The sequence below is a fragment of the Carassius gibelio genome, chromosome A13, assembly GCF_023724105.1.
Source record: "Carassius gibelio isolate Cgi1373 ecotype wild population from Czech Republic chromosome A13, carGib1.2-hapl.c, whole genome shotgun sequence".
NCBI classification, from domain to species: domain Eukaryota; kingdom Metazoa; phylum Chordata; class Actinopteri; order Cypriniformes; family Cyprinidae; genus Carassius; species Carassius gibelio.
Window position 1 is genome coordinate 16,855,642 of NC_068383.1, and position 25,087 is coordinate 16,880,728.

Genomic DNA, 25,087 nt, shown 5'->3' on the forward strand with positions numbered 1-25,087 from the left:
TTAATTCTGCTCGGTCTCAAATATCAGCCACTTCCTTGCAATGCTCAACAAAGAAAGGGAGCAAATCGTACTGACAATGCACTTTCTAGGACATTCAAGTTTAAAATTTCCTTTGAAAAGCTGACTCAATCTCCTCCCTCTGTCCTTACTACAGTTTCCAAAGACCTTAATATATTGTGCTGCAATGTGGGGTCACCGCAGGGGAATTTGTGCAGGCCTTCAGTGGCTTACTGCAAGTTATTTCCTTTTATTCAACATGTGCCAACTTTAACTGCAGGAATATTGTAGTTTCATACAATGTCTGAACTTGTTGTTTGGAGTTTTGCTGCACATGCTATAATAGTAATTTGCAGCCAAAGCACGACAGGAAGAGGAATTCTCAAGAATAACTCAACAGGAAGAGGTTGTAATTTGTGAGTGGCCCCATGAGTTCTCATTTAGTCATAGAGTTTCTACTGACCACAAACAGATGGACATAATCTAACACATGATACAGAGTACAGCTGCACCTCAATATATTACAACTGTAAGGTTTAGAATTACCACATTGTAAATTAACCAAGTATGAAAATGGATATTTGCATTCAAAATAAACAAGTGCAATAAGAGGCTGAATATACATAAAAAAGAAATGAAAAATAAAATGTTAAAGAACATAGTATTTGTTTTTTACAGGAATAACTGACTGACCATACATTATCTTGCATATTACACACTAACAGACTATATAAGTAAATTGACATGATTGAATTGAATGGGAAAAATTGTAATATGTAAGAAAGACTGTAAAGTGATTACACTTTACTTTATTAAGTTAAAGACTATTATGTAGAAAAATGGTGGCCTGGTCACTGGTAAAACTTCATCTACTATGTAGAATTGATTATTGCTATAAATAAGCAGTATAAATGCACTGCTCGCAAAAATATAGATATTGTGTCTTATGAACAATTTTCTTTAGAATTTGTTGTTTTAAAAATGAGAGCCATTCATTTATCAGAAATGCACCAGTATATTATTTTCCCTCTTACTCACCCCATTCAGGCTTCCCAGATCCTTCACTTTGTGCTCGTCACTGCTGGACTCATAGTTGATGACAGCGTGCTGCTTGTCTACACTGCGAGACTGCAATCACACACAGATGAAAGCAAACGTTACCAACCAGAGACAGTTTTTGCTGGGCATTATCACTTCATGGATTGGTTATTTTTGGAAGCTGTCGTAGCAGTGACAGAATTTGAAGGTGACATATCTTACATGCAACACAACTAAACTGACAAACATCTGATGACAAACAATCTCACATTCAAGTATCGAAGATGTGATCTCAAGCTGAAGTCACATTAGTGACAATTTGTGAACAAAAAAGGTCCATCGTCTACTGTCAAAAGCCTAGCCATGTATGAAGCACAGCTCACACAGAAGTAACTTTAAAACCAAACAGCTTTGCGCTGGACAACGCAGTGAAATATGAATTAACCAACTGAAGACATTGTGAAATCTGTGTGGGGAAATCTTCCCCCAATCGAGTGGATCCCTATTGAAATGATTGGATTTTGCTAAAGAAAATACAACAAACAATTGAAAATGTTTAATGCTAAATGTTAAAATTAACTTTTTAATAAATTTTCGGTACTGTATCTTCATTTAAATAATGCGTTGATTGCAGAGGAAAGGCCAACTTCCAACATCAATTGCAGACATTTTAATGACAAGTTGCTCAGGAAATAAACATTCAAATTAACAAATGAATGCAAATGCAGAAGTTTAAGGTGTAAAACTTGCATGTGCTTATGATAAAAGCACCTACAATGAGCGCGAGCATGTGTGTGAGCATGGTGGCTCTACTTTAAAAGTCACCTCATCCTCAGTTCAGTGATAAGGAATCTAATACATTACCAATCTATTTTGAGACAACCATGTGACCACTGAACGTATTGTGACACAATCACATGACCAGACTGAGTTTGATATATGCCCGACCCAAACATGTAGGGGTCAAAGAGGGAAATGGGGGTTTCCTAACTAAACAAAGCCTATGTTTATGTCTACCAGAGACTAGTATTTGAAGACTTGAAACAGATCCATATATTCACCATTTTAAATGCTGGTCTATGAGCATAGTACTGCTATCCTGTACGTGTTATCTACTGGTAACTGGATTTAAGAAAAGGCTTTTTTGTTAATGCTTTGAGGTGAGAAGATTTCATTTCCATTTAAGACTTCTGAACTAAATGTTTCCATTTAGAAGGCCATTTCAACTTAAACTTGCTAAAGTATGTAGGTACTTAGGTGTTGTGAGAGGCTTAAGCATGTTGTTATGTAGTTGCTAGGGTTTTTTGTGCATTTGCTAATGATTCTATGAGATATACTATATACAGCCTTCCTTCAAGTGGCTGATATTACATCTGCGTTTGTGTTGTGATATGTCAAGTTTGTTTTGGGGTTGGACTCAATTCTCTAATGACATGACTTGCACTCTTTCCATCAGTGTTTGGCATTAGTCTATGCTCCAATAGTTCATCTATAAGTACCCCATGAGCTGTTTGTCCCACTTTCTATTAATAAAGTTGCATGACTAACACGTGTATACTGATGCTGTGGTCGAAAGTAACAGTCATGCCACTTAGCTGGAACACAACTTTCCTCCTGGGCATGGATTTTTCTTTCTCCATCCTTCCTAAGATCATAACAGAAAACTTGTGAAATAAACTAAAGTTTGGGGTTGCTAGATTTTTTTTTGTAAGTCTTTTATGCTTACTAAGGCTGCATAATTTTTTTTATTCAAAACAAAAATATGTTAAATATGTTTAAAATGAATGTATTTTATTGTTTACAAAAACAATATTTATTAAGAAACATTTCTTATTATTATCAGTGTTGAAAACAGTATAATTTTTGTGGAAATCCTAATAAATATTTTAAGTTATAGACAGGACTACATGTTTGAAAAAAGTCATTCTTCTGGGTCATAATTATGTTACAAAAATTACTAGTTTCACTTAAACAGAGACTTTAGATTTAACAGCATTTTCATAAAAGTAACAGAGTAGTATTGCAGTATAAATATTCATATTATTCAGAATTAGCTTTTATTGTTTCCGTTTTCATTTTTATAATTGCTTGTGGCGATCATTTTATAGTTTTTTTAATATATATTTCTATTTATCTATATATTTTTAATTCAGTTTTAGTTTTAGTAATTTTAGTACTTGTGTTATTTCAGAAAGCTGACATGGCAACACTTCCAATTTAGTTTTTGATCTAATATTTATACTTATATTTGATTTATTTCAGCTTTATATCAAATGATAAATACTATTTTTGATATGTTAAGATATATAATAAAATTGAGAAACACCCTTTCTGACCTGTAGCATCAGCTCGCAGTCGTCACGGCCCACAAAGATCATCTCACGGGGCAGTCGGTGTCGTGTACCCCCGCTGCTCACGAGGAACCAGGACGTGAGGCTCATCTCTGCACTCTCCTCCAGCCTCAGTCCCTACGTCATCCTGATGGACAGATAAAGACAAGAAACAATTCCTATCAGTGACATCCCATTTCTCACTCAAAATTAACTTTTATTCAACTTTTACAAAACGTACATGTTTAATTAAAGAAAAAGGAAAAGTGGACCTTTATAAAGAAATCAAGTCCATCCCACTGAGATGTTTACATTTGAAGCCACAGTGGAATGTGGGTGGAGAGAGACAGAGAGGGAGATCCGTTAGACCGCGCTGAGATCTGCTGCATGCTGACTACAGAGGCCTGGGACACTTCCCTGCTCCCTCTCAGCCTGTGATCATTGCCAGATGCGGCAGGAAGTGATGTAGGCAATTTGGCTGCACACCCAACTGGGCTGTGGGATTTTTTTTCCCCCTTTTTATGAAAAGGAGGTCACATTCAGCTGCTCTGAGCTACAGCTGCAAATGCTCTGGGAAGAGGAATTGAATGTATCCTCCTGAAATACACACCATGTCTCTTCTAGTTGACCCTGTGCAACTCCTCAACCTCTTATTTTTTTTTATTTGATATTTTTTACAAAACATGGTTGTGGGTTGTGTAGTTTGTAAATTGTTCACAGCAATGTACAACCTCAACCCCGGATACAGATTGATAAATGAACAAACAAAAAACCCAACCTACAATAATACGTCTCTATATAACTGTAATTATTGTAGAGCACTTGACTGTTTCTTCTGGAAGACCCTCAAGACTACTATCATACAGCACACACAAGCAGCTAGGGCTACTTCACTTTGGATATCGTGAAAGCCCTTTTTATTTCCACATCGCTATCTTGACCAATAATGGGTGCTGTTTTGATATATGGGCCCCATATTTGCTGAGAGTGCACTATGATTATGCTGCTCGAGGAACTGGAACATAATATCCACTCAATAAAATAAAATATAGCTGACCTCCACTTACAAATTCTTAAGGTCCACTTATGGTTTCAAAGTAGACTGAGAAATCAAGATGCATGAAATGCATTATAGTAATATGACACTATTAATTTACATAATTTAAGACACTTTATATATAAAATCTAAATAATAATAATAATAAATAACAGCATAGGTTTTTTGTATGTTTGTAATCTTGTATAATAATAATAATAATAAAAGGGGAAACAAACAATTTAAATATATATGTAATGTAATAATTTATATATACAGTATATATATATATATATATATATATATATATATATATATTAATTATATGTAACTCAATTTAACTACAGAACTACATTAACTACGAACTGTTCTCATGTATACTGCATATTATTTAAGAAAAAATAAATAAAGTAAAATAAAAAATAAATAAACTATAGAGCCAGTATTGCATATTTATAGAAAGTTTTACAATGTTTTCCTGTGAGAACTTTTATTTAGCAACATAGTTGTGATATTGCCTGTAGGTTTGGGACAATGTGTCTGACAGGAATAAGTTCTGAGAAGTCCTTTACAACCCAGATAGATTACATCTTGGGAGCAGCTTGCAAGGAATGGGTTTTCTGAAATACAGGCATTAGTTGATCAAACACAAGAAAACCTTTATACCCAAGGAATTGAGGAATAAGCACGGTGTGGCAGAGGCTGTTATGTGGTGTGATATAAACCTCTCTCTTAATAAGACATGAAAGAATGTTGGTCGTCAGTACCTATTAATAAACACATGCATTTCTGACAGACACGGACGTCAATCTTCAAACCCATCACAATCCCTGTACGGCTGCCAAGACAATCTTGAGAAAAGAAATACTTTAAGACTTCATTTAAAAGCTTAAAGCGAGACGTCAAAATCTGCCGACTTTACTCTTGGATTGAGCTTTACATTCTTGTTGGCACAAGCATGCATAAGATATCAAGAATAGACACATCTATTTCTACAGAAGCAGTTTTGTGGCCCTAAAAGCCCCCCCCCCCTCCCTTCTTCTTCCAAACTAAGTGACATATGGTGTTTTTAGTGGGTGAAAGGGTGATTTAACCAAGCTGGCTGTGAGTGCATCCTCCTGCTTCAGTGTCTGAAGAGATAGATTGTTTTGGGTTGACAGAGTTTTTGCAAGGAACAGGAAGTGTGGCTAACGCTTTTTCCTGCTTCCTCCGGATAATTTCTGAATCTCTGTCATCTGTCTTATTCATCTCTGAGTGAAATAAGGCACTGATTCACTCTGAAATAGATAAACAGATAAGCAGAAAAGCAGGAAAACCCCATTTTTGATAAGCTTTAATCTTTATGCTATGTTGCAATAGGAACATCTGGAACAACTAACATTTCTGTACTACACATAATAGTAAAACTTGTTCATTTCAGACTGGTGTTTCTCATATTTGAAGCTCTCGCTTGATTTCTGGATGAATTCTACACCCATCTAATGAGATCTCCAGCCAGATAATGACACAACCGTATAAGTGTCCTCCCTAATCCACATGACCTCATATCATGACCCATGAGTACAGGCCTGACCCATCTCCACTGTCTGAAACCCAGTCTAGAGAAGAGACACTCTTAAAGGAACAGTCGATCTCAAAATTACAATTCTGCTATTTATTGACCTTCGTGTCATTCCAAACATGTATGTCTTCTGAAATTAAAGTCTTAAAAACCCTTGTTCATCTTTGGAACACAAATTAAGATATTTTTGATGAAATCCGGGAGCTTTCTGCCCCTGCATAGACAGCAACACGCTCCACGTTCAAGGCCCAGAAGGGTAGAAGTCCCAATTGAACCACTGATGTCACATGGACTATTTTAACGTTGTTCATACTACCTTTCTGGACCTTGAATAAAACTTGGAATATAGTGCACAAGTTGACCAGTTGTATGCCATTTCTGGAGCTTGAAAGCACACATCATCCCCATTCACTTTTTTTACCATATTTTCCAGAATGCAAATCCCATTTTTTGTTACCTGAAACACAACGTGTATTACAAAATGACTTCTACACGTTCAGAAAAAAATAAACCGTCACTCATGAGGTGCCCTCTCAAAAAGTACTAACATGTACCACTTAGGTATGTATACGATAGGTACTAATATGTATATTTAAGGTACTAATGTACACCTTGTAGGGGTAAATATGGTACAAAGGAATATATTTTGAAAAGATACCATGCCAGTGACAGTAGATGGACATTTTTTTTTATCTGAGAGTGATAACACAATTAACATTAAAAACATGCAAAATACACATTTATTTTCATCCTGAATCAGAGAGGGAGCCTACATTGGTCAAAGTTTACTTGCTTAGGTTGCACCAATAGTTTCAGTTTCATTTTAAATACATTTGTTTATGCTTGGCATTTGATCTGGTGTGACAAGCATTACTTATTTTTCCAGAAAATATGGTACATAGATAAAGTGCATATGAATATTTTGCACCTTTAGTGTTCCACAATATGAAGAAAGTGACACTGATTTGGAACTACACAAGGGTGAGTAAATGATGACACCAGTTTTCATTTTGGGGTGAACTATCCCTTTCAGATGAACACTTTATGACAGACAGGGTTTAGGTACAGCAGATGCAGTGTAACATATATGTTGCTCTTTGAAAAAATACAGTGTTCCACAATACAGTGAAGTCCTCAGGTACCAAGTGAAGGTCCTTGAAGGTAGCATGATGTTGTGAGGCAAATAAACACTGTTAAACAGTGAGTGATAAAGTCAGTGTCCTCACCGCTATCGGCAGTATCTCTTGAGAAAGGTAAAATCACTGAGGCATCACAAACTCTTAAAGGGGGGGTGAAATGCTATTTCATGCATACTGAGTTTTTTTACACTGTTAAAGAGTTGGATTCCCATGCTAAACATGCACAAAGTTTCAAAAATTAAGTTGTACGTTTGAAGGAGTATTTTTGTTCCCAAAATACTCTTTCCGGTTTGTCACAAGTTTCGGAAAGTTTTTTTCGAGTATGGCTCTGTGTGACGTTAGATGGAGCGGAATTTCCTTATATGGGTCCTGAGGCACTTCTCCCGGAAGAGCACGTGCTCCCGTAGAGCAGAGCAATGAGAGCACAACAGACATTCACTGATCAGAGCGAGAGCGTGGATGGAGTTTATTTTTACAGAGCATCAACGGAGTTGTGCAAGTATTTTTGTTTGTTCCCTGCATTTCTAAAATGCTTGTTTAACAAACAAGGCCCAGTTTGATGACGGATTTGCATATCGTTTATTTCTTACGGATAATGCAATCCCAAGGAAAAAGGGTCACGATCGTGTGTTGGGACCGCAGGCGGTGAGTAAAACTGCTTCAAATATCTCTGCCTCCTTGTTAGTGCGTCCGCCTCCCATGCTGGAGACCCGGGTTCGAGCCCCGCTCGGAGCGAGTCCTTGCTGCTGCTGCTCTCATTCAGTTTCAGCCTCGGGATCTGATTCTGGATCATAAATAAACGGCTGAATCTGACTGTTAGCCATGGTTTGTGTTGGATGATGGTTTTGCCCTCACGGTAATGTCACAGTTTCCACACGCTCTCAACGCAAAAGCCTACTGGTGCTCGTGATTCTTTAGCTCCGCCCACACGTCATGCCTCCAGTCGGTCGTGTTTTTCCGGGAAAAATCGGTACAGACTATCTTTCTCTTATGAATATAATAAAACTAAAGACTTTTTGGAGTTATGAAGGATGCAGTACTACTCTATAGGTACTCAAGATTAACATGATATTGAGTGAAAACGAGCATTTCACCCCCCCTTTAAATAATCAGTCTCAGTTCACTGCTTTTATCTATCTCATCAGTAAAACAATACTCAGAAATTAATTATCCATCATTCTGTTTCTCTCACAAAGCACTTGGTTTGCATTATCAAAACATTTGGATTCTTATTTCCAGAAACAAATGCTGCAGCAATAAGCCTTAGGGCATCTGAGCCTCATTTCTCAATCCTGGGAAGGTATCTGCTACACATCTGACTAGTCACCAAACAGTATAGTGCATCTCTATATACTTATGCTGGGAAAGAAATCGATCCACGGACAATCTCAATGCTTAAGAAGAATAGAGTAAGTGAGCTTGATATGCATGAACAGTGGCTGGACTGTCATTCACATAATTCAAGTTGATGTTTGCACTGAAATGAAAAAGAGTGGGGGAACTATGATGTCAGTTTGTAGGCAGATCGGCTTTTAGCATCGCACTGGTTCCCTCAACAAAATAGGATTAGGTAGGGATGCACGATAATATCGGCACAATATCGGTATCGGCCGATAAAAGCTTAAAATGACCATTATCGGTATCGGCCGATATGAATATTTCTGCCGATGAGCCAAACCGATATTCTCCAAGTGAAATAATTGACCTGTTTTTCAGATGTGAATGTCTGTCTACATTTGTAAAATAATAAATTTATGGTAGAATCAGTACAGAAGAGATACATGGATTTCTCTTCAGTAAAATTAAAGTTTAAATATATCAGTATATATTTGTATATATATCGATATCGGTATCGGCATCGGCCAAAATTATTTTGAAAATATCGGCATATCGAATATCGGCCAAAATCCAATATCGTGCATCCCTAGGTTTCTTGTCTGCAAAATAGGAAAACAGCCAACAGGATTTTTCCATAGGCTTTTGGATTATAGCAAAAAATAAGCTGTGTTCAGTCATAGTTCATGAAATGTACAAGTTTTGTCCATCAAGATAACCTTTTTCACAATAATTTAACTTTTATGAATTTTGATGCCTAAATAAAAGCACCACAATTTAAAAGCTAACTTTAACAAGCTATAAACGAAATACCGTACAGCACACAGTTGCTCGCCACCACCACACCACCACGCTTCACATAACTTTTTACAATTTATTTTTAACACATTCAGTGAAAAGGATTTAATCTGTATATGAATTTTAATCTACGGTATATGAACATTTTCATATAAACTGGAATAAATAAAAAACTAGAGCTAACCTAAAACTGAAATGAGACATTAGTAATAAATAGTATTGAGAATAAATTATATAATCATAACTAAAGGACATATGAAAGCACACATTTCTGTACATTTCAAAATAAGGTGTATTAAAAGTAATAGTCAATAAATCTTTGATTTATATGAATATTTTAATTAAAAATATTTCAGTAAAATTCTAGTAAATTTATTCTATTAAATAACAGCAGAGTTAGTGGGATTTTGTATATGATAAGATCATATGAAACTTATTCTAGTGAATAAAGTACCACATTTCAGCTATCAGGGTTTTTTTTTCAGCTATAAAATGTTATTTTATCCTTGCTTCTAGAAAATATTCTTCAATAACAGCTTCATGTGGCCTTAAACATTTAATTTTAATGTGGCATTAACACTATGTTTCGTCAAAGTTGTTTACATGGAATAATCATATGAGTTTACATTATAGTATGAACCCTGAGTCTCCATATCAGTAGGAAAACAATAAAACGAGCATCTTACAGCCGAAGCAAAAAAACACTGTCAAACAATATAAATTATTAATTAACTATTAATTGGTTATTCTACAATTAACTGGACTATAAATTATACTCTACAATTGGAAAAAAATTTAAATTGATCAACTGTTTGCATGATCAATGTCTACGATGGCGCCATGTAGTCCCATTTAGCAACTTGTTAGCAACCGCCTTTTTTAAGAAATGTAACAGTTAACAAAAATCACGAGTGGGGTGCAACTGGTGTGCTTTATGTCGTAGAATAAGACGTGACAGTATCTTGAGCTTGTGTGAACCTTATTTTAGAGGATTTAACCAAACTACCATACAAAAACCCCATTGACTCTGGGACGATGGAACCGGAAGTGCTAAAATGCAAACTCGCTTCCAGGTTTTTGTAGTTCCACCACCACTCTATAGATATAGTGTCTTGTCTAAGCTAAAGCAGTCAGCGCTGTAATTGAAGTAACATTGCTAAAAATACTGACAATAAAAAAACATATACATAAACAAATTGTCAGCTTGACTAATCAGGTGTTGGACTATCGTGATACTCCACAATGGCTTTATTTACATGTTATTATATTTTACTCATGAATCCTCTAAACTATTACATCTTAAACAAGAATAAATAGAGCTCAGTCTTTTTTTAAATAAATCATGAAATATAAATGAATTACCTTATCTCATAAAATTTGGCTAATGCAGTAAAAGAAGCTGCGAGAGCAAATTTGGGGATGGTGTAAAAGTACCATATGGCTATGAGAGGCAGACATCTCATTTACATCATCAGCATGTGGCAGCAGGAAGAAAGATCCATCATTAATCCAAATCTAATACACTTGTGACCTTATCAGACACAACAAAATGTGCCCGTTGGGTGGCAGAGATGCTCACAAGTCTCTGAGCTAGAGTCCAAGTCAAGTCTCAAGTCTCTGAGCTAGAGTCCAAGTCAAGTCTCAAGTCTCTTTATTATATGAAGTCTCTGGTTATAATAAATGTTGCATCACGTACAGCGACCCATCCAAGCTACTTAGAACACTGCATAGCTATATATAAGGAATTCAAAGCAAGTAATATGTTATTATGACAACTCTATTTATTAGCATACAATATCAACCTTGATTTTGGTATATAATCAGTGTAAACAGGCTATTGCAACATGACAAAAACACCAAGAATGCTTTACTTTTAAGTTAATATCTGTATTTTGCATTTATGGATTCAGTAATGGCCTTCTGTCTGTCCTGGCTGTATAGCTGCACACCTCTTGTCTGGCTTAAGAATGAACAAAGCTACGCTGACTTATGTTATTCATACAATACCTACTCACAAATAAACATCAAAAACAAAGCTGGCTGCAATGAATTTCTGTGCAAAACAGCTTTTACTACAAACACTTCCACACAAGAACATTGTTATCACACAAGAACATTTTGATAGAGAACCAAAAATATTTAAAGTAGATAAAATTAGAATTAATAAAATGGAAATGTCTACATACTATTACTACTGTAAACTTTGCAAATAGGACATCAGCCCCTTCAAGTCAATGAACAATAACAAAGTGGGCTGCAATGAATATCTGTGCAAAACGTCATGGCTCCGCTCCTACCCAATGACAGAGGCACTCAGGTTTTTTTCCACTGGAGTACTCACGTGAAGGATGCGTGCACAACTAATAACTAATATCATCACGCTATAAAGGGTTGGCCTGCGCTGGGTGCGCCCCTCCCCCTATAACTGTTCTGTCTCGCGGAGGAGCTCATTTGTGTGCATCTGTGTGAAACACGCGCTCTGAAACACGCATAGGGAAAAAGAGCGACAGAAAGAACGGCTCCCCTCCAGCCGTGACTCGGCTCCCATCGTTCATGTTTATGAGCCGTTCAAAAGAATTGGTTCGTTCGCGAACGTCACAACTCTAACAGCGAGCTCATCTGACGTTTACTAAAAATTAACATCGTTCACGAGTCCCGGAGCTCGAGTCCGAGTCGAGTCTGAAGTCTATGTTTGTGCGACTTAAGTCGCACTCGAGTCCGAGTCTCAAACTCGAGTCCCCATCTCTGTTGGGTGGTAATAAACATGCATAATGACATACTTGACACAACAGACCCACTTATGCAAATCAACTACCAGTAAATGTTTCTGACCAAAGGGAATTTCCGCTAAATGTAGACACTCATAATTTTCAAAGACAGGCCAATACAGAATAAAACTGATCATATATATATATATAACTATGACTGAAACAACCTTTGGGGTTGGTAAGATTTTGTGTTGTTTTGTTAATATATTGTGACGAACCTCCCGACTCCACATCAGCGTTGCCCTGGAAACTCACGAGGAGCACCTGCTCAAGACAAGAGCACTAATGGCTGAACGGCCACACCTGAGGCTTGTCAACCCACCGGCAGATAAGTAGCATTCTCAAAGATGAAGGGAAAGAAGCCTCTCCATGAGAAAGCAAATGAACACGCTCTCTATTCTGTTCCAGAAAGCACTGAGTGACCGATCAGCCCCACCACAAGCACGGCACGGATTCACCCACACCTGGACACGACCGAGAGGACCACAGCGAGCAAGAGCACCATCACCGTTCACGTGCTCACCTGTCACTTAATAAATCCATCCTCTTGGGTCTTAAAATAAGCTCTCTTCGTAACGTGATCCTTCCATCCCACCACAATATACAGCTGCATCTCAATAAATTAGAATGTTGTGGAAATGTTCATTTTTTTCAGTAATTCAACTCAAATTGTGAAACTTGTGTATTAAATAAATGCAATGCACACAGACTGAATTAGCTTTTGGGTCTTTTAATTGTGATGATTTTGGCTCACATTTAACAAAAAAACACCAATTCACTATCTCAACAAATTAGAATACTTCATAAGACCAATGGAAAAAAAAACATTTTTAGTGAACTGCTGGCCTTCTGGAAAGTATGTTCATTTACATGTACTCAATACTTGGTAGGGGCTCCATTTGCTTTAATTACTGCATCAATTTGGCATGGTATGTAGGTGATCAGTTTGTGGCACTGCTGAGGTGGTATGGAAGCCCAGGTTTCTTTAACAGTAGCCTTCAGCTCATCTGCATTGTTGGGTCTCTTGTCTCTCATTTTCCTCTTGACAATACCCCATAGATTCTCTATGGGCTTCAGGTCTGGTGAGTTTGCTGGACAGTCAAGCACAACAACACAATGGTCTTTAACCAACTTTTGGTTTTGGTTAACTTTTGGCAGTGTGGGCAGGTGCCAAATACTGCTGGAAAATGAAATCAGTATCTTCAAAAAGCTGTTAAACAGAAAGAAGAATGAAGTGCTCCAAGTGTTCTTAGTAAATGGGTGCAGTGATTTTGGTTTTCAAAAAAGACATTGGACCAACACCAGCAGATGACGTTGCACCCCAAATCATCACAGACTGTGGAAACTTAACACTGGACTTCAAGCAACTTGGGCTATGAGCTTCTCCACCCTTCCTCCAGACTCTAAGACCTTGGTTTCCAAATGAAATACAAAACTTGCTCTATTATTATCAACATTAAAAACTGTTTTGCTGCTTAATGTTTTTGTGGAAACTGTGATGTGATGTTTTTTCTTTTCCTTAAAGGAATCTTTAGTGAAAAAAAAAACCATTGTCTTTACTGTCACTTTTTATCAATTTAACGCATCCTTGCTGAATAACAATATTAATAACTTTCAATAAATTAATAAAATAAATCATACTGACCTCAAACCTTTAAACATATAAGTTCACATCTGACATATCTTGATTTTTAATCTGTTTTTTTTCCCCAGTGTAATATGGGAGTGGCTAAGGGGTCATTAATCAGACAAATGAAGAAAACTGTGTGCATTTACTGTAACTTCCACTATAGACCGCATCTATTGCATGCACTTCAATTATCAGTTACAATCAGTAGACCAGATATAAGCGGGGGGAAACAAATAATGGATCACAAATATAGGTCAGAACTAAAGAGCAGGATTAAACTATCCAGTGGGCATACAGAATCCAGACTGGCGTGAAATAACCTGATAGTCTGATCATCACACACACAGACAACCATTTATATGCATTTGCAATGCAGTGCTGACAGGAGGAGAGCAAAGAAAGCACTTAAGTTTTTATTAAACTTAAAAGTGCATACATATTTTTGTAGGGTGGCTTGAGCTAGCAAATTATATACAAATTTTCAGGTGATACTATTTATAACAAATTGACTGCAAGCTTGTGATTCTCTGTGGCTTTTTTGTTAATCCACATTCACTTGGTACTTCAGTTTAACAACAGGAAGTTCATTGGATTGGTCAGTCAACATGATCCAACAAAGGAAGTGATGCTAACTTATAAATAATTAATGATTTATGGTTCACAAAGCTAAGATTTTCTTGTGGAAGATCCAAGACTATGTGTTTTGGTCTGGGTCTAGGATAGTTGTTGCATTTTGTCTTTTAAAGGGGTCATATGATGTTGCTAAGTTTAAGATTCAAAAAACCCATTATTTACCACATAATGTACATTATTGTTGCTCCCCTATTCCCTGCCTTTCTGAAAAAGAGTTGATTTTTACAAAGCTCATCGTTCTGAAATCAAGGTGCGCTCTGATTGGCCAGCTATCCAGTGCATTGTGATTGGCCGAATTCCTCAAGCGTGCTTGAGTGAGGAACGGCTGGCGGTCTTGAGAACGGCGCAGTCGGCGGATTCAACAAGTGACATGTGTGACGACTCCGGGCTGGACTCCGCTTCTTCCATGCTGAAAGCTGATTCAGCAATCCACAGCACGAAGTTAATGTATTTCTTCAGCGACCTTCACAGATCAGCTCCAGGCATGACAAAGCGGATATCCTCTTTTGGAAAGCCAAACAAAGTAGTTTTGCCTTCACAACAAAACATACTGCACCTCCACAACAAGGCGGCCGTGGCAACAACAATACTACAACGAGAATAAAAGTACCGACTTCTTTCTTTGAGTAAACATTTGGGCGGTGTTATGCAAAGCTTCCCACATCGTGACATAGACATGTGGGAGCTTGTTTAAACTAAGCGTTTTAGGAGGCGGTGGGTGAGGTTTAACTTTTATAAAGAATATCTCTTTGGATTTGAGACTTTAGTCTTTGCAACTTTACAGATCTTCTTTATGCACTACGAGCTTGTAACATTACAAAGAGAAATCGCGACATATGGCCCCTTTAACCGATTTTAACTCGGGACCAAAGAGATAAAAGATACCAGAATGGTATTAAATTTATTCCATTCATTCTTTGCCAAGAGAAGAAACAATGAAAAGTATAAAAAAATTAAATGAAAAAAAGGCCAGCCACATTTACTACTTTTACTGTCTACTACTGGTTCTGTCATAATACAGTGACAATTTTGCATTTTGGAAACTAACAATATGCATTAAAAAAGATCTGGACACAAAATGTATAAAGAACCAACTGGTCCATAATCTAGACTGAAATACTGAGAGAAAAGTACAGATTAGTCAATCAAAATACAGTAGAGGAAATGTGCAATGCAAGAACAGCTACACCCAAAAGAGACGAAAAGGGTACAAACAAACACACCCTGCCCATTACTAATTTTTTTGTGTAATTTAGGCTGTCACTGTTTGACACTAAATTATTTGATACTGAAATTAAGTATGGGTAGCTAAATAAAAAAAATAAAAAAATAAATAAAAACTAAAATTTACAGCCAAAAAAAGAACATATGTAAAATTAACTAATATTACGATAAAAAAAGCAGGGTCAAAATGAAACCATACATCTTCAGCCCTGCAGAAAAATGTGGAGACCGCAAAGATAACCTGCTTTCCAGTGGAGTTCAAATAAAAACAGACACAACATTTATAGAAACTGAATATATATGTCAAAATGATACCCAAAAATGCTTGCTAGGTAGGTAGCTGAACACCCTAGGTTTTGAGACACAGTGTGCAGTTTTAAGCTTCTATTCTAAACAACATGTTTAAAACAAACTCTGGAGAAGTAATAAATAATCCAGAAACCCCTTTTCAAATAACAGGCCTAATTCGTTTAGTAGCAAACCCTATTACACAGGACAATCCACTGTCAAGAAGATCTGCTATTTTGAAACTATACTGTTTTTCCTCTAAAACTAGAGATAGCGAACATTTAGTAACAATACACACAGTTTTTAGCGTTATTAATTGTATTTAATTCTGCAATCAAAATAAATGTAGGCCAGATGTAGCAGAACAAGAGCCTTTGTCAAAACAAAGGCTTCTGCACAGTGCCCTTCAGCGCGCACCAGTGGCCGGCAAATCATCCACATCTCTTACACATCCGACTTAGTGTACTGAAATAATGTTGTTCTTAATGGTTCCCTGCGATCAAGAGCAAATTTTGCAATACTAAGCAAGATGTCATGTGTTCGGGCAAACCGGTGACCAGTGCTTGTGTCCTCTTCGTGAATACAGTCAAACTCACTATTACATTCAACACATAAATTAAGATATCCGTGTAACGCACGCGTTGGGACGCACAGCGTTAATCCAAAAAACACATTGCTATTGTATTCATTCATAGTATTCATTCCATATGATCGAACTGGCTGGCTGTGTCCTGCTGTAACATTTACGGCATCCTGACCTCACGATCAGATCAGATCATAGGAAAAGCGTGAATTCTTTACACCACAGCCTTGTGGGAAAATACGTTTAACACGAGCAAATGCATTAATACGTAAGTGTTATTATAAATGCCTTATTGTTATATGCAATTAATATAATAAATAGTCTTTATAATAATGTTCACTCACCCTTGGTCTTCTTTTCGCTGTCAGTTTAATCTCAGGTTTCAATGCAGCAGCTAAACAGTTTTCGTAGCCCAGCCCAGTGTGTTTCCCCACGTCTCCTATTTGCTTTAGTTGCTCAGCAGCAATATCGTTATTCCTAACAAATAGCGGCGACACACGGCAGCCTGGAATCAGGCAAGTAGGACAGCATTTCCAGTTCCAACACAGTCCGGTGGGCGTGTCCTCATGCATGACTGGTACTAGTCAAAATAACAAGCATTAAATATTTTATAGATAACTTCTATTATTGACTTGTTTAGAATAAAATTTGGACGCAGATGTTATGTTTACAATAATAAGCGTTTTTAAACATTTAATGCTCAGTGCAACACTCGTTGTGAATACAGGAAATTCCCGTCTTGTAGTTTTTTACTCACCCTGACCTAGCCAATTTGATACTGTTAAGACTACAAGTCCCTGTTGTGTTTGCGCGGTTTACGGAAGTGCACTTCTACCATGCAACCGTTTACGTGTTTTTGGACGTCGTTCATTGATAAGATACTGCAACACTCTCAGTAACACTGAGCCTGAGAAATTGTGCGGTATATTTACAAACCTTTTTAGTTTTATTACGTGCTTAAACAATAATGAAACCGAAGAAGACATTGAGAGGTTATGTTAACCTCTGACAGGCATTTTTGAACACTTACAACAAACTAATTTGTTCTTTTGTGAAATGATGTAGTAAACCAAACAACATGTCTAGTAAATATTTAAACGTGTCACTACATATGTGAGCCTGGACCACAAAACCAGTCATTAGGGTCAATTTCTCGAAATAGAGATTTATACATAATCTGAAAATGAATAAATAAGCTTTCCATTGATGTATGGTTTGTTAGGACAATATTTGGCCGAGATACTACTATTCTGGAATCTGAGGGTGCAAAAAAATAAATAAATAGTGAATAGACATTCAGCCAAGTATGGTGACCCATACTCAGAATTTGTGCTCTGCATTTAACCCATCCGAAAATGCACACACACAGAGCAGTGAACACACACACACACACACACACTGTGAGCAGCCATTTATGCTGCAGCGCCCGGGGAGAAGTTGGGGGTTCAATGCCTTGCTCAAGGGCACCTAAGTCGTGGTATTAAAGGTGGAGAGAGAGCTGTTCATGTACTCCCCCCACCCACAATTCCATCCGGCCCGAGACTAGAACTCACAACCCTTCGATTGGGAATCCAACCCTCTGACCATTAGGCCATGACTTCCCCAAAAAGAAAAGAAAAATCACCTTAAAGTTGTCCAAATGAAGTTCTTAGTAATGTGTTTTAATAATCAAAAATTAGGTTTTGATTTATTAACAGTAGGAAATTTACAACATATCTTTATGGAACCTGATCTTTACTTTATTTATGAAAAATCAATCATTTTGACCTATGCAATGTTTTTTGGCTTTTGGTAAAAATATACCCCAGCAACCAAGACTGGTTTTGTGTTTCAGGTTCACGTGATGCACTTTAAGATATTCAAGTCAGGGTATCCTGATGTTCTTATTTTGCATACTAAATTCAGGGTATTTGTATAATTTCTATGTTTCAGAGCGAGACAACCGTAGTATCCAGAACCTCTCCAGCATGCTGTCCATCCACAGCTCTGACTCTGAGTGTTCAGAACCAAAGCAGCAGCAGGAGAAGCTCAGCCCTCTGCTGCAAAACCCTCCTATAGCAGTTCAGCAGAGTGATGCCGGTACAGATCATGCAGGAGGCATGTTATTCTGACAAATTATCAGAATGCAGGATTGAGTTTCATCCTGATAATTGTAGTAGAGTATTAAAATTCAGTGCATGCAGATATGTATGAGTAGCCTTATTTGTGAAGTATTTTTTTCCCAGTCAGTCAGCTGCGTTCCTTGCTTCAAAAGCAGTCCAAAGATGAGCTTATTTCATTTTTTTATAAAAAAAATGTCATTTTAAAATGAATAAGTGTAAAATAAACAAAAACAAATTAAAATTGACATATATACTTAATTTATTTTATGTATGAATATGGCGTTAACATTTATTTTCTGTATTCTTATTAAGTTTAAATATTAACTTAAAAGCAAAATATTTTACGTCAAAGTGATTTGACTGGAAAAAAAACTGGCTTAAAATTAACCACTTATGTGCAAGTTGTCATTACACAATTTGTTTTAGTTAACATGTTAATGAACGATACTTTATATAATAATATTTTAATTAATGGTAATATGTATATTAATTATGATGTGTGAACAGTTTTATTGGTCTTATTGAAAGTCAGTCCTGTTAATTAACCAAAGATATTATCAGTTGTCTGAGGCATTCTATGAGTTTGATAATGGATGTTTCCCCAGATAAAGCGAGTAGTATTCAACTGAGAATTTTGTTGCAATTCCACTGTAGTTGTAATTGTTTCCTCTCTAATGGATGAACTCCTTGGAATAAAACAGAGAGTGAGAGTGGTGATTGTTGAGAATGAGAAACTATACGAGGAGCTGAAGGCAAAGGCAGTAGAAGAAACTATACACATATTAAAGAATATACATTTGTAGACAGCACGGTACGTATCTCTGAGGTCTTTAGTTATGATGCTGATATAAACAGCAAATGTGGGACTATAATGAAACATTTTATGAAGATATAAGTCATTTTATTGATAATTTTCAGTTAAACGAGTGCAGACCAGAAAAGCCTTCAAAGCAAAGACTCCAATAATCAAGCTGAGGACCGAAAATGGAAGAAAGAAAGGGTACTTTTGTTTAAACATTCATGTAGTTGTAAATTTGACATGAATAAATGGACTCAATATGCACTTAAATTGTAATTTCCATCTCTTTGTCTAACGAGCAGCTGGAGTGTCTCTATCAAGCGCAAACTGAGACTCTGGGGGCCCAAGTGGTCTCCCTGAAGTAAGTTGGCTTTAATCAGTGGCCAAGCCCAAAACATCGGGTGGTCTGTGTCTGAAGTGTGTTAAGCATGAAGCGATCCTGGCAGAGACACACTCCAATGTCAATGTACAAAGCATTGAAAATCTCACTAAGTAAGTGTGTGTTTTTAGTGTTTTAATTTTCATTATAAGTATGAATCCAAGACCTAAAATAATTATGTAATTCTATTAGATAATTTACATTAATTTCAAATAGAATACTTGAGAGCATTATTGTTCTTTTTTTTGTTGTTGTTCTTTTTTTAATTGTACAGTTCAAATGTTTGTGGTCGGTAAGATTTGAATGTTTTTGAAAGACTTCTCAGTGCATTATAAACAAAAACATAGTAAAAAAAAAGTCCTAAACTGAAAAGAATATTAGAATGTAAATTGTCTGCTTTTATATTTTAATGTTTTAAAATATTCCTGTTTTCAGCATCATTACTTATTATTATTACATATCTTTTGTAACATTATAAATATCTTCATTGCCATATGATGCATCCTTGCCGAATAAAATTCTAAATAAAAAATTAAATTAAAAATATAAGACTAATTTACTTTATTTTGGTTTTTTAAAACGAAATAACTTCACATGAGAGATACTGATGTTGTAACTACCTTGGAGCCAAACCTCTGGGTTAATTAACATTGATTGGCACCTTTGACCACCTTAATTGATCTCTGTGTGTATTCAGTCAATTACTGTTCCTCACAGCAAGGTTGAAAGGGTTCTTGACTGGTCATGAAGCTAATCAGCTGCTGTCCTGATTATGTGTAAGATCAATACTTGCTTTCATTAACCTGATGAGATGCTTGTGTGTGTGTCTTTGTTAAAGAGCGAGATGAGCTGGTGACAGTGGTCTGCTCTCTGAGGGCCAGTCAGACTGAAGCCCAGCAGAGAGAGCGGGCTGCCTATCAACAGGTCAAACAGGCACTGATGGCAGCAGAAGAGGCAAACCTGGAGTGTGTGACAACATCGCTGATTTGAATATGAATTTTACTGTTTTGCATGATTCTAAATGCTTATGGTGTACTGTTTAGACAAGAGGTATACTCATTGATCTTGACCTCCGGTCTGTCCCTATGCACTTGCAGGCATTGGTGCAGTGTGAGTACTTCCACAATGAGCTGACTAGACAGAGGGAAAGACTGGAGAGAGAGCTGGCATCTGAACAGTAAGAAAGAGAAGGCTGCCCTCTAGTGTAATTTTAATTATGTCACACAACTACAGTTTTGTAAAAGTCTTTGAAAAAGACTTCAGATTCAGTGCAAAAAATAAATAAATGGCCCCATCATATTCTGCACTACTGTTTAGTAAATATCAGAAATTGACGAAATATTCAAGTTTAAACCAAAGTGTTCAAAAATATGTTTTTTCCCCCATGTCTGTTGGGGTCTAAAATTCTGAGACCACTAGAGCTCCTGTTATACATTCTTATGTTTTCACATTTACCTTTTATTTAAAATATGCTTTCATCCAAATTGACTTACAAATAATGACTACAATAAGCCTGCTTTCTTTTATCTAATTAATGCATTATTATATTACGAATTATATTAACTGCAATTTGAAGTTTAAATGATAAGTACATTTCAGATTGTAAAAAAAATCTGTGCACTTTTGGCTTTATTTAATTTACTAATTTTATTAGTGACCTAGAAATAATGTAGAATCTGAAATATTTCTTATTCCTACTACTCTGCAACTCAGATTTCCCTTTTGAACGGTCTCTACCATTGTGTTTAACATGCTTATAGGGAAACTCCTGTTTACTCTGATACTGAAGTCTGATTTGTTCATGTTCCTGTAACTGCACAAACAAATGACACTTCGACCCGCCAAAAGTGCATGACTGCTATATAAGTCCGGTCAGAGCACCATTCGTTAGAATTTTTCTCCTTCAGCAATGAAGATTATCACTGGACTCTGAAGAAAGAACCCGAAGCAAGAATCTCAGCCTGGCAGAGGAAGATCCTCTAGCAAGCCTTGCTTTGCGGCCATCCGGCGACTGTGAGAGCAAATTTCTGAGCAATTTTCCTGCAAAGATTGTTGCAAATGTCACACCGCAAGTGTAGCCCAAGCGGGGCACCCTTCAATTAAGGTGGCCCTGCCCCTGCCACTCTCTTGTTTCACAGTTGACACAGTGGAGTTACGGTGCTGAGCAACCAGGTTCAAGTGTTCTCATGCTGACACAGGTCCCATGTGCTTCACTGTCCCTGCATCACTTTTTTTTATTCCACAGTTGTTAAAATGAAAGTTTCCCGCTGGGATTTCATCATCAATCCTCCCGCCTGAAACCTGGAAGTTCACAATGAACTTACAAAGGCGTGGGGTGCCCTTACATGCCACACATCCTCTCTTCTAGTCTGCTGCCATCACTTTTGTTGACGACGCTGAAAAAAACCCAGCTGGGGTTGGACAAAATAACAATATAGCAATATATATAGTAAAATAATAGATGTCCCAGCCACCTTTATGTTCAAAGTCTGGATCAACCTCTGCATTTGTACCGTTGATGGGACAAACAAAATCGACAAAGAACTGCATCATTTGCATGTGCTTCAAAGGCTTGCCAGTTAAGTTAAACATTTCATTTGTGTGCTGATCTGACATGCGCTTTTACTGAGTGTGTACAAATGAAAGAAGAGGGAGAACATGCACTTAATCTTTTTCACAGGCATTTTGTTTTCATAGTTTGATATTGTGATGTATCATTATAGGATTGTCTAGCAATATATCGATTATTGCAGAATTTCTGTATCATGATATTATCGGGATCGTAGGGTATTGTGAGGTACCATTTGATTCCCACCCCTAATGGCATGCTCTCCACTCAGGAAGAGGCGGTCGCTGCACACCTCTGGCGCCATCTGCCTGGCTGATTTCAAGCACTTCGTTGCAGCTTACAAGTCGTAGCAGGCATGCACCACTTCCTGCTTAAGCGTTCCAGCTTCATAGAATGAGGTTTCTTGCTCCAATTCACTGATAGACTGCCTCACTTCAGAGGTATTATTCAAAGTTCAGTACAGAGGTATTATTCAAAGTACAGGACCAATGCTCATGTTCTCCGGCCTGAAGTACAAACTCTGCATGCAAAAGGAGCCATGCATTATGAATTACCTCAAGGATTGTCCTGTGTTAGCCAGATCGGAAAGGAACTAAATGCTAAGCCATTCAGACTGTCTCTGGCTCCACACACTCCTATGAAGTGTGTGGATGTGGCTCTTATTTTTTTTATCAATCAGATGAGGGCATGGATTAGGTTGGAATTCTCCCTGACAATTCAGTGGCTAGTGGTGTCATTCAAATGCAGAACTTCATGGTCCCTTAGAATTTTTTCAGATGATGCTTTGCCTTGTGTCGACCGCTCCCTCTGTTATTCCTCTGGGCCAATATCAAAGCCCATGTACTATCTCACATGTGGCGCCTGGGTCATTTTATCTCAGGGTAACCCACCGTTGCATCAGAGCTGTGGCCCCTTGGAAAAATTCTCACCTGTTTGAGTCAGGCGTACCATTGGGACTGATCTCTAGAAGGAAGGTGGTCATGACAGATCCCTCAAACTTGGTTTGGGGAGCATTGTATGAGGGCAGACTGGTGTTCGGCTCCTGGTCAAACCTGGAGCAAATCTTGCATATCAAGATGATGGCAGTTTTTCTAGCCCTGAAAGCCTTGCTACCGGACTTAAGGGGGTACCATGTCCTGGTCCGCTCGGACAACATGACAGTGATAGCTTTTTTAAATCACCAAGGCAGTCTCAGGTCACGCTCCCTTCAAAGGATGGTGAAACGCCTCCTTTTATTGGCACAGTGCAATGTACTCTCGCTGAGAGCAGTTCATGTGCCGGGCAGACTGATCCGAGGAGTAGACATGCTGTCCAGGGGAAATTTAGCGCCAAGAGAATGGAGACTACATCCCCAAATGATTCAAACAATCTAGTCTGTCTTCGAGTAGGCAATTAGACCTCAGAAGACAATTTTCACTGCCCAATTTACTTTTAGAAACCGCGAGATGCCCTGGCTCGCAAATGGCCCAGTGATCACTTGGACTGTATTGCCCCCAAATGATTTGCCATCCAAAACCTGACCTGTGGAGCCTTCATGTTTGGCCTCTTGACGGGAACCTTTACAGCTCCATATGAATGTGACTAATACCATTTTGGAGGCTAGAGCCCCATTAACGAGATACCTCAATGCTTTTAAATGGTCAGTCTTTTCTGACTGGTGTGCAACATGGAATAAAGACCTGTCCTCCTATGACGTATCATCCGTGCTGACCTTTCTGCAAGAGCTGTTACATAAGGGGTGCAACCCTTCCACGCTCAAAGTATATGTGAGAGCCTTCACTCTCGTGGCTGGCCAGTCAGTCAGAAAAAATAACCTTGTCGTTAAGTTTCTGTGCCGACCTGGGACTTATCTTTAAACCTCAGGGCCCTATGGGGCCCTCTCTTTGAGCCTTTCCAGTCACCTGAATTGTGGCACCTTTCGCTCAAAACCATGCTCCTTTTGACAATTAACTTCTGTCAAGTGAGTAGGTGACCTGTAAGCACTGTCAATCAGTGCAATCAGATGCCCTGAGTTTGGGCCTAGCGAATGTAAAGTCATTCTCAAACCAAGACATGGTTGTGTGCCTAAGGTGCTCTCAACCCCATTCAGAGCACTGGTCATTACCCTTCTCACCCTTCCTGATTCAGAGGATGAGCAGGGTCCCAATCCACTCTGCCAGGTTCAGGCTCTAAGAGTGTATGTAGAGCACTCTGGCCACTTTTGGCACTCATAGCAGCTCTTTGTATGCTTCTGAGGTCGCCCTAAATGGGTGACTGGTTGTTGCTGTCAACCTTTACTAGGTTTTACAACTTAGACATCCCTGCCCTCCAGTCATGGATTTTGTCTACTTAATTCACCTAATTCCCTCTGTGAGTGGAAGGAGTTCTGCTATGTAGTCCCTAGCTGAGTGGCTTGGGTCTCATAATTAGCTCATGCTTTTTAGGAGCCCTCATTATGGGCGCTCTGGGGCTGGGCTTGCAGAGCTTAGTTCTGCTTATGCGTTCCCCATAAGCATGTTAAACGCAACAGGAGAAACTGTTCAATAGTTTCTAATTTTCTTTAACAATTTTCACATAAATTGCATATAACATAAATGTTACACCTCTTACCATACTTGGTACCGGCACAACAAGACAAAAAAAGTAAAACCCATTATAAACTAGGCATTTGTTACAACCAGTGGGGATATAATGACTGATTATAATGACCTGTCTTTTTGCACTGCATAAACATAAACCATGTCTACATTAATGTTTGGAGAAACAACAAATAATAAGAGCTATTTTATACTGCTCAAAACTTGCATTTGAATCATCACTGGCAAATTCTTTAAATATGAAAATGTACTTACAAGCTGTGAGTCAGAAGCGCCAGACTGTCCTTGCAAAGTTGGAATTG

General features: G+C 37.7%; 1 protein-coding gene and 1 long non-coding RNA gene across 10 annotated transcripts in view; one reads left to right on the forward strand and one right to left on the reverse strand.

The window, feature by feature from the left end:
• Positions 1 to 16,898, reverse strand: part of cep170aa (centrosomal protein 170Aa) — a 42,918-nt gene extending 26,020 nt beyond the window's left edge. For all 9 annotated transcript variants that reach the window (XM_052613313.1, XM_052613312.1, XM_052613311.1 and 6 more), the window contains exons 1-3: positions 16,705 to 16,898; positions 3,372 to 3,513; positions 1,036 to 1,125 (exon numbers count right to left, since the gene is read on the reverse strand). In XM_052613313.1, the coding sequence (XP_052469273.1) occupies positions 1,036 to 1,125; positions 3,372 to 3,476 (195 nt within the window). In that variant the 5' untranslated portion in view covers positions 3,477 to 3,513; positions 16,705 to 16,898. The remainder of the gene's footprint in view (positions 1 to 1,035; positions 1,126 to 3,371; positions 3,514 to 16,704) is intronic.
• Positions 16,899 to 19,124: 2,226 nt separating this feature from the next.
• Positions 19,125 to 21,124, forward strand: LOC128026320 (uncharacterized). The gene is made up of 5 exons (XR_008186400.1): positions 19,125 to 19,273; positions 19,381 to 19,462; positions 19,564 to 19,753; positions 20,479 to 20,605; positions 20,738 to 21,124. It is a non-coding gene; the product is annotated as an uncharacterized LOC128026320 (long non-coding RNA).
• Positions 21,125 to 25,087: the final 3,963 nt, after the last annotated feature.